Source organism: Danio rerio, chromosome 14 (genome assembly GCF_052040795.2).
Source record: "Danio rerio strain M-AB ecotype USA chromosome 14, GRCz13ab, whole genome shotgun sequence".
Lineage (NCBI taxonomy): Eukaryota > Metazoa > Chordata > Actinopteri > Cypriniformes > Danionidae > Danio > Danio rerio.
In genome coordinates, this window is record NC_141034.1 from 30,692,056 (window position 1) to 30,708,086 (window position 16,031).

The window sequence follows — 16,031 nt, forward strand, 5'->3', positions numbered from 1 at the left end:
TAAATGCACTACCTACTGAGTAGTAGGTGATTTCGGACGCAGCCAAAGTAATCCAACATGAGCTCTCAAAAGCTGCGGTCGTTCAGTGTGTAAAGGGTCCAACATTACACACTTCTGTTTATCGCTTGAATAAGCTCATCATCCTGGTATTTAAAGTGCAATTATTATTTTTACAGTTTTCAATGTGAACGCACTACTTACACTATTTATACTACAAAATTATGTAGAATAGTGTATACATATGCGATTTGGGATGCTCCTTTAGACACAATCCTTATGATAGCATTGGTGGCTTCAAAGCCACCTGGAAACCCTTTTTTTAATGATCTGTCAAATGTTAGGCATAACATTATGAAGGTATGACACTATCATTGTTTGCAAGATCACCATATTGCCTGTGCCCACTGGCCTAGAAATACATGTATAACAGTGTTAACCTGTGTATAAAACTGGAGGAACTGATGTAACAATGGTTTTAAAACTTTTTTTGTCTTTTTTGCTGCTTTAAGATCAAAATAAAAATGTAATATAATATACTGGCTTTCTAATAATAATAATATTATATTATTATATATTTATATTAATATAATATTAATAAAAAAAATAAAAAAAATTTAATTTATTTTCTTTTTAGGCTTAGTCCCTTTATTAATCAGGGGTCGCCACAGTGGAATGAACCACCAACTTATCCAGTTTATGTTTTACGCATGAGATGCCCTTCAAGCTGCAACCCATCACTGGAAAACACCCATACACTCTCATTCACACACAATAAGTAATAGTTATCCAAATTATTATTATTATTATTATTATTATTATTATTATTATTATTATTATTAATATTATTATTAAAATGCATTAATAAACTATACACACTGTTTTAATGAAGAGATGAAGATTAACATGAAGATTTGATTAAAATACAATACAATAATACATTAGCAAAATGTATAATACTTTTATTAAATACATAATAAAAAATAAGCATTTTTTGCATTTCTTCAACAACAACAACAACAACAACATAAATTAAGCAATAAATAAATAATGTATATTAATAAAAAAAGGTTTATAACTTTATTATAACTAATATTTTTGTTAGTAACAACAATTAAATATGGATAAGTATTGTTGTTGGTGCCTTGGTGGGATTATTTGTGTTATAAATCTAGTTGTTATTCAGCACATTATTTATTTACTACACAGAGGGTCTATACAGGGGTGGGCAATCTCGGTCCTGGAGGGCCGGTGTCCTGCACAGTTTAGCTCCAACCCTATTTAAACAGACCTCCCTATAGAGTTCAAGTGATCTTGAAGACACTGATTAGTTTGTTCAGGTGTGTTTGACTAGTGTTGGAACAAAACTCTGCAGGGACACCGGCCCTCGAGGATCAAGTTTGCCCATTCCTGGTCTATAACCTTTAGTATTTTAGTGATATGGTTTTGCGTGTAATGAAACAGTTAGCAAACTTTTTTATCACTGTTTTTTTTTTCTTTTTGATATCGCAGATGAAGAACTGGTGTGGTCTTCTTCTCTTGGCTAAATCTGCTGCTGTTCCGCATGCAGCCTAATGAGCCCTCATGCACACTATGGCAACAATCGGTCCGTGCTCAGATGCAGAGGACCTGTTGGCTTCCATCCACCTGGAGAGGTATCTGGACCACTTCCGTCAGGCAGGCTTTCTTCTCGCCCGAGACTTCTGTCATGTGGACAATGCCGCTCTGAACCGGGTCGGAGTCGCTGCCACCGGCCACAGGAAGCGGATCCTCAAACTGGTGGAGCACATTCAGCTGATCTGCCAACATCAAAGCAAAGAGCCATCGCTAGATCGTTGTAATTCAGAATCCGCTATTCACGATGTAACTCCTGTCAAAGCCAAGCCTCTTTCCCCTTCAAAACCTCCTGGCACCACTTTCCAAGCCTTACGCAACAGCTCTGCCCCCAATCTTTGTGCACAAGTCAAGCGCTCATTCTCGGAACGCAGCACCAGTGTTGTAAAGCCGGTACCAAAACCAAGAACTGTCTTCCACAAACTGAGAGGAGACAAATTCTCTCTAGCGACGCAACACGAACACCGAAAGTCATCTCAGGATCCAGTTGTAATCGATTCATCCTCTCTTTCATCCAGTACAGACACTGTTAAAACAGCTACTGAATCTAAAAAGGGCCATTTAGAGCCAAGTCTGAGCTGTACTGCTTTATCTCCAGAGAGTGAGGGGCCGTTACCTCCGGTTCCCCCCAGGTTAAATCGAGGGATTCCTCCATCCACGTTCAGGAGGATGTCGGGACAGGAGCGTCTAAGCACCCCACCACTCTGTACCCCTCCAGACTCGCCATCCAGTTATCAGTGTTCTCCCTTCACTAACACACCTGGATCCCCCCCGAGTCCACCCTGCTCAGGGCTAGAGATGGTCTCTAATGAAATCTACTGTGGCACTTTACCAGACACTCCACATGTGTTTTGGAGTCGTTCTGTACCCGTTCCCCCTCCACGTCAGGAGCCCAGTCCATCCACTGAAAATCATAGGTACAGCCTTTTTGCTAAATGTTTGTTACTAATTGACACTTTACTGCTATGTCTCACTGACAAATATATTTCATATTACAATATGGTTCTGTTGAATGCTTGATTCTGATTGAATGGTGCACATTTTTGGGAAAGCAATGGGCTAAATGCACAGCAAGTGTTTTTCAGCAACTAATAAACTTCAGGTGAAAGGTTTATGTGACTATTTTTAATTTCATAAGTTTTCTCTTAGAGCATCATAGTGTTATTTAAATAAACGATAGTCAGTTAAATAGACTCAAGCATTAATGTAGCTCTTTGAGTGTACTACCAGATGAAAGGCTGTTTAAACACAAGTGCCACCAGGAGCAGTGGCGAGCGCTGAAACTCCACTGAAAATACTGTGGTACAATAAAGTTCCATATTTCTTGTATAGTTCTTGTCAGATGTAAGACATTCTTTGTCATATCTCAATCAGGCAGTGCAGATCATTGGTTTTAATAAAACCAGATCTTAAACATGGCGATTGTATAAAGGCAAGGAAGTTCGCTGGAAGTCACTAAGCGGGCTTATTCAAAATGTAAAGTCTCAAACTCGATTCTTGGAGGGCCGCAGCTCTGCACTGTTTTGCTCCAACTCTGATCAAACACAGTCGATCCAAATAATCAAGGTGTTCATGACTCTTCTGATTAGTACAACTGCAGAGCTGCGGCCCTACCAGGAATTGAGTTTTAGACCCAAGATATAAGATTTTTTTTTTGACTCTCTTTACACTAAGGTTGTTTTAAGGTACTTGTGCTCTTAACAAGTAAATATCAATTAGAACCATGTTTTTTTTTATAATTATGAAACCTATTAAAAGACAAACTGACAAAATGGAAAGGAAGGGAAGGGAAAATTACATTTAAAGAGATGGTTGACCCAAAAAATGAAAATTCTGTTATCATTTATTCATCCTTAACTTGTTCCAAACCTGTTTGAGTTCCTGTTGAACACGAGTGAAGAAATTCTGAAGAATGTTGGGAAAAGCAGTCAACTTAAAAAGTATTTATTTTTTGTTCCACCGCTGTTTTCTTTAGAAATGGAAAATGTAGTTTACGTTTAGGTAAATTACTGAATCTAAAATGTTTATAAACTGATAAAAGGAGATATTGGTTAAAATTTAATTAAACAACTGAAAGCACTACAAAGATTTAAAAATTAAAAATGTCATTTGTTTTATTGGCAAACTAAACTTTTGTATCATCGTTTTTGTGCAGCATTAAATCTATATTATGCTGATTCTTTTTACTGTGATATAAATGCTGTTTCTTGCTCTGACGAACTAATGTGTTTCTCTCTCTGTCTCTCTAGCACTTTAGAAAAGTCGAACTCAAGTGAATCCTCTAAAAGAACGTCTGGTAGGTTTATTGACACTATTTATTTGGTGCTTTGATGTTAAAATGTCCTGACATGTACAATATGACTGCACTAAAGATTTGTATGAAATGTATAAATATTTTCAACTAAATTTATATATTTTGTTTTTGCCAGTATGCATTTATTTAATCAAAATTATAGCAAAGACTGTTGTATGTTATATTGTAAATATCAACAAATTACTGTTGTAAATAATAGTGCAATCAGTTTTTTTTTTGTTAAGTGCTGAAAAAAATGTTTAACTTTTTCCACAAAATACTATAAAACAATGGTAATAGATATTTTTTGTGCAACAAATCAACATATCATTATGCCCTCTGAAGCATCATGTGATACTGAAGACTGTAGCGATGACGCAGATTTTTTTTTTTTGCATCACTGGAGTTAATAGCATTTTAAAAGATAAAAAAAGAATAGAAAATATTTTTCTTCCTACTGAATTTTTACACAGTAGTATTACAGTTTTTTTTACTGCATTTTTTGTCAAAATAAATGGTGAAGTCTTGGCAAACATAAAAACGGCCTTTTTCATAAGAAGAATCTTTTTTTCAAAGACATTTTATCATTATTGACACTCAAAAAAAAAGGAAACATTTTAAACAGTACTGTACATGTGAAACCAATGTGCTAAAAAGTTTCCACCCATGTGCGCACAATGCTGTAATATGTTTTATATGAGAGCTTTTTTTGAACTATAAATATCTAATATTTTTCATAAAATAAACTAGATTTAGTTGAGTGTGTTTTTCATGACTATTAAATCTGATGTTAATGTTGCTTATTCGTTTATCTTATGCTACCTTTTGTACAGCATCTGCTGAGGAAGATGATGACATGATCAATCCGTACTGTGAAACCGTTTTCCACAGCAAGCGACAATATCAGCATTCAGAGGTGAGAAACCTAAAGTGAGAGAACTTCATTTTAGATGCTTTTTCTTTATGCGTTACATACTCAAACAGATTGCATGCATATTTGGTTGAATGTGTTCAGGTTGAGAGAAGCGAAAGTAAAGAAAAGACTTCAAATAAAGAAGATAAACTGAGAGATCATGGGTAAGCATGATTTGGCATTTCTTTAATGTGTTTATAGCTTGCAGAATTTTTTTATTGTGTTCACTCACTCTCATGTTGTTAAAAACCCCTGATTCTGAGTGTTTTACATGCATGAATCAGAGAATTATAGCACAATTTTCCAGCTCTTCTGGTTGTTTAAATTGAAAATGGGGAAGCATGCTGTCAAGCCTGAAATTTGCATAAAACTGTAGAATAAGTCGTCTAAATGGCTAATGTGCTACACGGCAAGTTCTCTAGAATATGAAATTAAGAAATTAAGAAAATGTTTATTAATAACAGATGTTATATAATATTTTATATTGTATATTCATTTTGAAGTTTAATATATGAATCATTTTATTTTAATTTTATTTAATTGTTAGTTTTAGTTATTTTAGTTAAGTTAAATTGAACAAAATGAGAACTCTCTCTTCAATAAAAATAAGTTAACATTGATTTTATTCCAATACCAAGCAATTTAAATGTTATGATTCAGTTTCACATAGCTTCCCTATTGGCAGCATATTCATTCATTCACTTATTCATCAATCTTTCTGTTTTAAATTCTTTGCATCAATTCCATATTAGCCTCCCATTGTTAAAGGGATAGTTCACCCAAAAATAAACATTTCCTCACCGTTTATTCACCCACAAGTAATTCTAAAGTTATGATTTTCTTTCTTTTGTTGAACACATTTTAAAGAATGTTCAGGAAAGCAAAATCCATTAAACAAACAAAAAATAGTATGGATGTCAATGACTGTTGCATTCCAACATTCTTCAGAATATCTCTTCAATAAGGGAAAGAAATGACTCACTTCATTTCAGTTTATTCCCTGCTTTGGAATAAGTGGCTGCCACAGCAGAATGAACTGCCAGTTATTCTAGCAAATGTTTTACCAACTGATGCCCATCCAACCACAACAGTACAACCCTCAGTGCTGTGTAACACTCACACACTCTCCTATTTACACACTGTGGGCAATTTAGTTGATTCATTTCATTGACTGTGGGGGAAACCAGAGCACCCAGAGGAAACCCACATGAACTTGCTCTGAGGTGGCAGTGCTAACCACTTAGCCACTGATGACAACAGTAAGACATCCTTAGGACAATCCTTAGTTGAATTTTTTTGATGAACTATTCCTTCACAGTTGCAGTCAAAAGTATTAGCCCTCCTTTGATTTATTTTTATTTTTTACGAAAAGTAGTATGATACAGTTTGCTATTTGGTATCTTTTAACTGTGGAAATGACCCTAAAAGCGTACCGAACCTTACCGTATCGTACCACTCAGTGGAAACGGGCCATAATTAATTAAGCTTCTAAATGTCACTCTAAGCTGATTACTAGTATCTTGAAAAATATCTAGTAAAATTTTATGTACTGTCATCATGGCAAAGAAACTTGTTATTAAAACTATTATGTATAGAAATGTCTTGAAAAATATTATTTCCATTAATGTATTAATCCACAAATGTATGTTGGGGGGCTAATAATTCTGACTTCAACTGTAAGCTGTTGTAAGGATGTTTTGGAACACAATGAAACTCCAGTACTGTATCCACTCTCTCTCCCCCCACAGACATCACAATCACTCATGGCTGAAGCGTCTGGACTCTCCAGGCTACTGTACAGTAGGTGAATCCTCGCACTCCTTCTCTCTCCCTCACAACCTGTGCTCCAGTGAAGCAGACGAGGACATCATCTCCCCCTACGCCAGCTTCACCTCCCTGTCAGAGCGGGCAGCGCCAATCCTAAGCGGCTGGCTGGACAAACTCTCTCCTCAAGGGTACGAGCCTCCACCGGGCCTCCTGCTCCTGATCTCCTCTCGTCTCTGCATCTCCTTCAGTGGCTTCAGTTTCTGCTTCCTGTCTGTCCTCTATGGCCGGTTTGTCATCACTTTTGTGTGTTGTGGCTCCTGCTGTTTGTTCCTGTCCTCTGCTTGACAGCTGCCAGTGTCTAGATTCACTTCCTTCTGACCTTATTTCAGACCTATTACATTGGGACAGTTGTGACGTGTGATGTAGTTGTTTTTCTCTGATGCCGTCTCTGTTCTTTTTTTAGAAACTACGTGTTCCAGAAACGATATGTGAAATTTGACGGGAAGAACTTAATGTACTTTGGGAGCGAAAAGGTATGATTGTGTGTGAACGGGCTGTTATGAAAGTTTAGGGTTTCATAAGTCATATCATGCATTCATTACATTTTTTATTTGTTTTTATTTTTTAACAAAATCATGTTTTCAGTAGAGGTATGGTTAGAAGACAATTTTCAGTTTTGCACTTTGATTTTTAAAGTTGGTGTTTTTAGATTCCTCAAATACTATTGTTGTGTAAAACTGTAAAACCCACAGGTTTGAAATATACTTGCACTGGTAGCCGGATTGTAACACACCCTTTACCCAGGTTGCTTTATTGGCATAACATTTAAATCAAATCAATTTAAACCACTTTTATTGTCACATCATCAGCAGCACGTGTGCTATGATGAGTGAAAAGCTTAGGTGCTGGCTCCAGACAGTGCAAAATACATTCATTCATTCATTTTCTTGTTGGCTTAGTCTCTTTATTAATCCGGGGTCACCACAGCGGAATGAACCACCAACTTATCCAGCACGTTTTTACGCAGCGGATGCCCTTCCAGCCGCAACCCATCTCTGGGAAACATACACACACACACACACACACACACATACACTACTGACAATTTAGCCTACCCAATTCACCTGTACCACATGTCTTTGGACTGTGGGGGAGTACCCGGAGGAAACCCACGTGAACGCAGGGAGAACATGCAAACTCCACACAGAAACGCCAACTGAGCCGAGATTCCAACCAGCAACCCAGCGACCTTCTTGCTGTGAGGCAACAGCACTACCTACTGCGAGCAATGCAAAAAGCAAAAGTCAACTACTAGACATTTTGGGAGATTTAGAACCAACGGTCGTAGTTGCCAGACACACTTTAAAAATTTTAACAGGCGCATCTCTGTGGGTCTCTGCACACCACATGAGACTGTCTGAGGAATTGTTGTTGACAGTTCTTGCGCACACACAAAGTGTTTTTTTTTTTTTTTGTACACGAAATGTGTAAGGCGAGAGTAGATTTTCCACTGATTAATCAAACGTGGATGTTTCGTTATCTTGGGTGGATACAAAAAAAAGTGTAAATGGAAGATAATATTGGTAAATAAAACTGTCACCAAATATGCTTGGGCGGCTGTTAATATATCTGGGCGGCCCCCCTAAGTAGAGTCTATCCGTGGGAAGCACTGGAACAGATAAAAACACATCAAGTTTTCAGTTCAAAAATTATATATAAGAAAATTACTTTAAATGGATTTTTTTTTCAAATTTACATTTATTTTAAATGTTTATTTTTATGAAATTATTTTTATTTGGTGTCCTCACTAAATATGCTGATTTATGTTTACTATCAACATTCATTTAAAAACAGTTTTGCTGTTTAATATTAGTGAAAATCATGATCTTTTTTAAGCATTCTGTAACTAAAAGAAGAATATTTAGTGTCAAAAAGATCAGCATGCAGACAAATATACATGTTGTATTCGGTCACTTTTAATGAACTGTTCACTGTTAAATATAGTTTTTAACCATCACTGCCTTATCCCGAATATTGGTAAACAGTTGAACAACACTGAATAGATGCTATTGACTTTTAAATGACCTCACACACCAAAAGAAAACAAGAAATCTTTGTGAATTACCTTTTCACACCAAGAGCGAAACCGATATTGAATGATAAGTAAACTGCCAGAACAATAGACGGAGCTGATTGACAAACACATTTTTGTTCTTTTGGAGCCTTTCATCTCAGCTGGTATGGGAGATGTTATGATACACTATGGTATGATACATGCTTGGAAGTTCCAATAAATGGTATTTTGGGCTGGGTAGGATGTTTATTGTTCTCAAATTTATAGTACAGCATGTGTTTATTACAATCAACTGGTTCATCGTGATGTGTGACCGTTTTATGCATTTCAGTCTTCCTGAAGATCTGTAAAATATAAACACATCACACATTCCTTTGTGGTGTTCTGCAGATGCCGCATATGCTGCTACACTGTTATTCCTAACACAAATGGTCTTTTTCCCCCTTCAGGATGCCTATCCCAAAGGTGTGATTCCTTTAGCTGCCATACAGATGGCCCGTCTAGCCAAAGACAACAAATTTGAGATAGTGACAAGTCACCGGACATTTGTCTTCCGAGCTGATAATGATGGTAAGCGCTGCTTTTTTTGACATTCTTAACCTTTTCTTGAGGTGTCCATTTCATCAGTGCTTTCATTCTCTGGGAATCAATTCATTACTCTCTCTAACAGCATGATTTCCTGCTTAAACTCCAAGCAGTAACCCTTTTTTTGTATTGACATTTATCACTTTGCAGATGTGACATGTTGCATTCAAGATATTTATGCATTCTATGGGAATTGAATGCATAACCATGCCATCGATAACATCAAGCGATTTAACTGAGCTTCCAGCAGATAACTTGTGTTGCATTTAAGGAGTATTTCATCAGTTCATGCAATCTCAATTTACAATTGACAATTTACATTGATAAATTTATGAAGTTAAGGATTTTATATTTAAAGACACTTTCATTCAAAATAACTCATTTCATTTGTGTAGATTTCATCAGTTCATGCATGAACTCGCAACCATGCAGTTGCCAACACCCTGATCTTTTGCTTGAGCCACAAATTGATAACTTATATATTGATTATAGATTGTAAAACACATTACAAAAATATGAAAAAAGGACAACATAAATATGTAACAATAAGCGAATAGACTGAAGAGTGTTTTGAGCAAAAAATTATAATATTATTAAAAATAAATGAATAAATAATAATAAAAAAATAAATAAAAAAGGAAAAACACTAGTGCAATCTTATATACAGAAAAAACAAGTCTACAATGTGTTGACCAGAACTAGTATCCAGTACCAAGCCGGAAACTGGGGGATGGGAACTCAATCAGAAGGAGACAAGTCAAGCTGAAAAGTTTGAACATGTTTGCAAAGGGGTTCCCACAATTGAATGAATATAGTGCTAGGTCGGTGAACAGAGTACCTAATATTCTCTAATTTCATTAAAAAAAAGAAAATTTCTTATCCAACAATTCTGAGAAGGAGGGTAACGGCTCTTCCAGTTCAGAAGAAATAATCGCTTAGCCAGATGGGTTAAGAAGGCTACAAAGTCTACAAAATGATAGGGCAAAGTGTGCTCGGGCAATAGAGCCACAAATAAACTAATAATTAGACATGGGGTGATTTCAACAGTGGTAATAGCTGACAGTAAGAGGAAAATTTGCCTCCAAAAAGAAAGCAAAGAAGGACAGGACCAAACATATGGATTAAAGTAGGTGAACCAGAATGACACGTCACACTCGGGGTCAATAGACGGGTTGATGCTAGCTAGCCTGCACTTGGACCGATGAGCTCTATGCACTACCTTGCATCGTATTAGCCTGTGTCATTTACAGATTGAGGAAAATAGATAACTTCTAGATAATAGATTAATTTTAGATAATAGATTCATTTTACTTTGCTTTTTGACAAAACCCAAAATGTCATTGTGTTTGCAAATGACCTTGTCAGCATTTTTCATGGCGGATGATGTGGTTTTGATATGACCTGTCCTTAAAACACATAGTGGCTCAATATAAAAAAAAAATCAAAGGAAAAAAGGTCTACAATAGATCTGTAGAACAGCGCTTTACAGCGTATTTGAAGTTTTACTAGAGGCCTGCTTTATGTCTTTTTGTAGTCCAGAGGAGCAAATGGTGCAGCACGTTGCAGGAGCGGGTCAAAGAACAGCTGGTTTTTGGTCGCCCACGTTTTGGCCCCGGCAGTCACTGCCAAAAGAGCGGCTTCCTGGAGCTCAAAGGAACCAAGTCAAAGATCTACACCGCAATTATAATGGAGCAGATCTGGTTGTACAAGAGTGAGCAGGTGATTAGTTAATCACGTTATAGTTAATTGTGTTATAGCCATACCGCTGTAGATTTAATACCAGTGATTTGCTTTACCTTACAAAATGCAATTCAAGTGTTATAAAACCTTTGTAACTTCTCAAAGAATATGTGCAGTTTAACAAAAAATTATGCAAGTTATTTTATTAGTGATTTGTAAATAAAAGCTGGCTCTTTTGTGTTTCACAGTGCTTTAAAAATGGGATTGGAATTACAGTAATTGAGGCGAGAGGTGCTACAATTCGTGATGGGAAGGGCAAGAGCTTTGATCTCATTACACCTTATAAAACCTTCAGGTAAACGGCTGAAGTCACGCTATGCTTTTGTTAAGAAGATTGTACATGTTTAACCTCTTAAGCCATTTACAACAGAGCAAAAGCATTGTTTAATCTGTAATATTGATGTTTGTAGTGTATTTAATAACGCTATTTTTATTTATTACATCCATAATTTAAAAACGGTTAAGGCATTAATACAAATTATTATCATGTGCAATTTTGATCAGTTGTGTAGATGTTTTTAATGGGTGAAATGTAGATTTTTTTTTTGTACTTTTTAATAAATTTATATTATATTATATTATATTATATTATATTATATTATATTATATTATATTATATTATATTATATTATAGTCACTATAGAATTTTAAGGTTGTAACATTTTTGTTAAAATTGAGTTATTCACATATTCTTATAATTTAATAAGACATCATTTATTTACATCATGTGATGTTTTTTCTAAGTTGTATTTCATTTTAAGACTTTTTTTCATAAGTTTTATTTAATTTTAAGACTTTTTATTTAAAAAACAAAAAAGGTTTAATATAAAAGGTTGAAACCTTCTTTCTGTGAGCCAATCAGCATTTTTTGACAATGAGATGAAATGTTAAACTATTTATTGTTGAAAAAGCAACAGTTATTTAAAACATGTAATATATTAAATGTGAAATATTTTTATTTGTGTTTATATAGTCAGTGAAACATTTTTCAGTGTTTATTAAACTCATTTGCTCATTGTCTGTTTTCTTTTAGAGTTTTTACATTTTATATTAAGCCTTGGAGGGCAAATACTTAATTTAATTCATGGGACATTTCATTCAATAAGTAAAGTTAAATAGTTCATATAAAGCATAAAATTCAATAAATAGCACCATATTAATTACATAAAATTAACATCTGCACTGGAAAAAGATATTTATCACAGCCTTGTATGCTTAATTAAAAAAAAAATCCATCCTAAAACATTATATAAATATTACAGAAAGCAAAAAAAGTACTTTCTCAAGCATCAACATGTTGTTACAACACCAATTTATATATTTCTAATTAAATTATTTAGCCGATTATTTAGCTGATTGTATTTCTTGATAAGTATTGTTGCATTGTAGCATATTGTTTGCTATATGGAATGCAAAAACTTTAAAGCTCACTATATCATAATCTTTTAGAACGCAAATAGAACCTTATAATTCCAAAGTGACTATATCATATTATATATATTAAATTACATTGTTATGCTGTTATAATAAATAAAGAATGTTATATTATCTAAAAATTATGCTAAATTACATTACATAAAAAATTATTACAACATTACTTTAAAATATTATTTGTTTATAAAAAAATATTCAGTACTATTTGAAATTTTAAGATCTGTAAACAATAAATAAACATAAAAAGTCCATTTAATTGTATATTCTATGAAACAAACACACACACAGAAGACACACTGTGGTTTATTTCCATAGACTAGAGCTATTTAATAAGATCTATGCAGGTAGAGTATTAAGAGTGTCGTGTGCACCATTGCAGCTTTACGGCAGAGACGGATCGTGAGAAGCGGGACTGGATGGAGGCCCTGCAGGAATCTATAGCCGAAACACTCTCTGACTACGAGGTGGCCGAGAAGATCTGGTCCAACAGGTCCAACAAGATCTGCGCAGACTGCAAAGCCATCAATCCAGACTGGGCATCAATCAACCTCTGTGTGGTCATCTGTAAAAACTGCGCAGGTCTGTGTGTGAGTGTGTGTGTGTGGCAGCTTAACAGACTGTTTTAACAGCTTGATGGCATTTAGAATTTCAGCTGAGACATTGCAGACAAAAACGTTTTGGCCTTTTGGCTTTTCATGCAGTAACTCCTCACTCTAATGCAAAGTAAACACTGTAAACACAAAGGCTGTTTTTTTACAATTAGTTAAGGGATAAATCTCCACTTCTGCAGCATTTAAATACATCAAATATATTATATATCTATATTCTGAAGGTTTTTCTAAACAATTCATACATAATTTTGCAGATTACATACAAACATTTTATTCTACAAATAGTTTTTTCTCTCCAGTATTTTCTATGTAACATTTTTTGACTGCAATATATGTCAAAAACCTGATCTCATCAAATGTTTAGATTGTTTTTGTCCTAAAAAAATATGCAAATGATTACACATTTCATCAAATAATTCCTCATTTGCATATTTGTTGTTAACATTTTAGAAAAATGTTTGAAATTCTCAATGCAATCCATCCACTGAAGAAGTAAGATGATGACCTTTATATATTTAATTAATTGTTTACTCCATTACTCCATTAAATTTCACAGTTATAAAGTCTGACTTAGTGTGGGACGGTTTGCATTCTCAAACAGTGACTAAGCAGCAATGGTAGCGTCTCGGTTGATCCAGATGGTGCTAAGAGTTTGTAAGCTCATTTGAGAGTTCACACGAGGTCCTCCATGCAGATAAAAGTGGCTCAGAGGCACCATATCAGGAAGTCTTTGTAGGCCAAACACAGTGAATGAATGGTGTGTGGAGAGTGATGTGCTGCCTCTTTTGTTCTGTCCGCCCGCAGGCCAACATCGAGGTCTGGGCACAATGGTGTCTAAAGTGCAGAGTCTGAAACTGGACACCAGCGTGTGGAGCAATGAGATCGTTCAGGTTAGGGTTTGTGTTTACAGCTGCATTTCGGGCATTTTAGTGTTACGTGTTGCATAGTAATGCTTATGTTTATGTGTTGTAGCTCTTCATAATGCTTGGCAATGATAGAGCCAATGAATTCTGGGCTGCCAGGCTTCCTGTGTCTGAAGAGCTGGACTGTGATGCTACTCCAGAGCAGCGGAGAGAGTTTATAAGCCACAAGTACAAAGAGGGCCGATACAGACACCCCCATCCTAGCTTTAGCAGCCAGGAGGAACTGCTGAAGGTAAAGGAGAAAGGGGGTTTTATAGATCATGGCATGAAAATCAAAAGTGTTGAGTATTGCTGCTGAAACATTGGGTTTTACTTCAACGGGCTTAATTTTGAACTTACTTTAAATAAATATTTAAAAAATAAAGTGTAATAGTGGTTGTAGTTACAGGCTTATATTATCTGAAAATAATTTATAGCCATAGTAAATTAATGATAAACAAACAATGAAATAAATAAAGTAACACAATATAAGAGATGTACTGTTGTTAATAGCGTCCATGTGTGCTACATTCACAATAGATTTCTAACGTAATACACCATAACTTAGTGGGAAGAACATGTTGTTTTATCTTGACCAAGTGAATTAAGTCATCAGTAAAGCTTATTAAAAACAAATTGCAAGTGCGACTAAATACATTTTCCACTTCCCACACAGTTTTTTGTTGCAAATGTGAGTGAAATAGGCGCACCTTTGAGGCCTGAAATAATGTTTTTATGCCAGATCTATACATAATAATAGTATTTAATATTGTATATAATTTAGTATAATGATCATTTAAAATGCAATAAATTAAATTATGCTACGAGTTTAGTAAAATACCAATTATTGAAAACAAGGTCATTTTCAAAAACTTTAATCTTTCTTAAACTTATTGTAACATTATTTAAAATTTAAGAGCTACTGCAAAAAATACTACTAATACTAATAAGAAATCTTATCAAATTTGAATAAAATTCTTAACTTTTTTAAAATGCACAATAAAACGAATGTAGATAATAATAATTATTTCAATACTACTAATAAATGACCGTAATGCAGAATGACATTATTATTATTATTATTATTATTATTATTATTGTTAATATTATTATGATTATTATAATTATATTGTTGTTCTTATTATCATTCTTATTATCATTATTATTGTTATTATCATTATTATTATCATTATTATTATTATTATTGTTAATATTATTATTATTATTTTTACTAGTATTTGTAAGTGCACAGTAAATAAAATAAAATTGTATATATAATTATTAAAATTTGTTATATTAAATAAAATAAATCTTGTACTCCTACTAATAAAATTACAATAATAGTAATAACAATTATTTAATTTTTAAATACTATAAATAAAATACAATGATGCTAAATTTGATGCTTCTATTTCAAATACTGCAATGGCTACTATTAATAGATTTGTTGTTGTAAAAAAGATAAATAACAGGTGTAAAATTCAAAACTAATACAGTATAGTATCATTACTGAATTAAAATCTAAAGTCATTACAATTTCTATTGTAAAAAAACAATTATCCCAGTAATGAACAATATAACTAGATGGCGAAAAAGAAAGTGTAGACAAGCCTGTTTTCTTTCTAACAGTTAGCAGTGTTTGAAGTCTCTGTGCTGATCTACACAGACCTTTATATGCAGATAACACCGAGCAATGTTTTGACTAATGCTTTTTCCGAAGTCTTCAGGGCCTCATAATCTTAATACTTTTGCACAATAACTGCGTTTCCTCTACCTCTTCTGCAACCGACACTTCATTTTGAAATACCCACAACACTTCCCTACATCAGAAGCAGATGCCGTTTCACATATAATAGGTTTGCTTCAAAAGAAAACTTTTAGAACAGTCGGCACTAACAGGACAGCCCAGCTTAATATAGCCAGAGCCATCTAAGTATTATGCCGGCGGTCAAGCCAAGATTAGTGTGTATTATTCTTCACCAAGACTATCATTTGTGCATCCAGTCTACCTCCTGCACCCCTGGAATTAGCCGACAGCAGTGCTGTGAATTGTGAATAATTGAGAAAGCTAATAAAAGGCTTTTATTTTGATAGAGCTTTG

The 16,031-nt window shown here is 34.4% G+C and overlaps 1 protein-coding gene across 7 annotated transcripts in view; it reads left to right on the forward strand.

Annotated features, from left to right (window-relative positions):
• Positions 1–16,031, forward strand: part of arap3 (ArfGAP with RhoGAP domain, ankyrin repeat and PH domain 3) — a 59,276-nt gene that overhangs the window by 16,978 nt on the left and 26,267 nt on the right. For all 7 annotated transcript variants that reach the window (XR_015507522.1, XR_015507523.1, XR_015507524.1 and 4 more), the window contains exons 2-13: positions 1,510–2,528; positions 3,861–3,907; positions 4,738–4,820; positions 4,920–4,981; positions 6,566–6,772; positions 7,048–7,117; positions 9,108–9,228; positions 10,778–10,962; positions 11,172–11,278; positions 12,797–12,996; positions 13,833–13,918; positions 14,001–14,183. Coding sequence is in view for 2 of the 7 variants with exons in the window: in XM_087281533.1 (XP_087137659.1) it covers positions 1,582–2,528; positions 3,861–3,907; positions 4,738–4,820; positions 4,920–4,981; positions 6,566–6,772; positions 7,048–7,117; positions 9,108–9,228; positions 10,778–10,962; positions 11,172–11,278; positions 12,797–12,996; positions 13,833–13,918; positions 14,001–14,183 (2,298 nt within the window). In the remaining 5 variants the exon portion in view is untranslated. The remainder of the gene's footprint in view (positions 1–1,509; positions 2,529–3,860; positions 3,908–4,737; positions 4,821–4,919; positions 4,982–6,565; positions 6,773–7,047; positions 7,118–9,107; positions 9,229–10,777; positions 10,963–11,171; positions 11,279–12,796; positions 12,997–13,832; positions 13,919–14,000; positions 14,184–16,031) is intronic.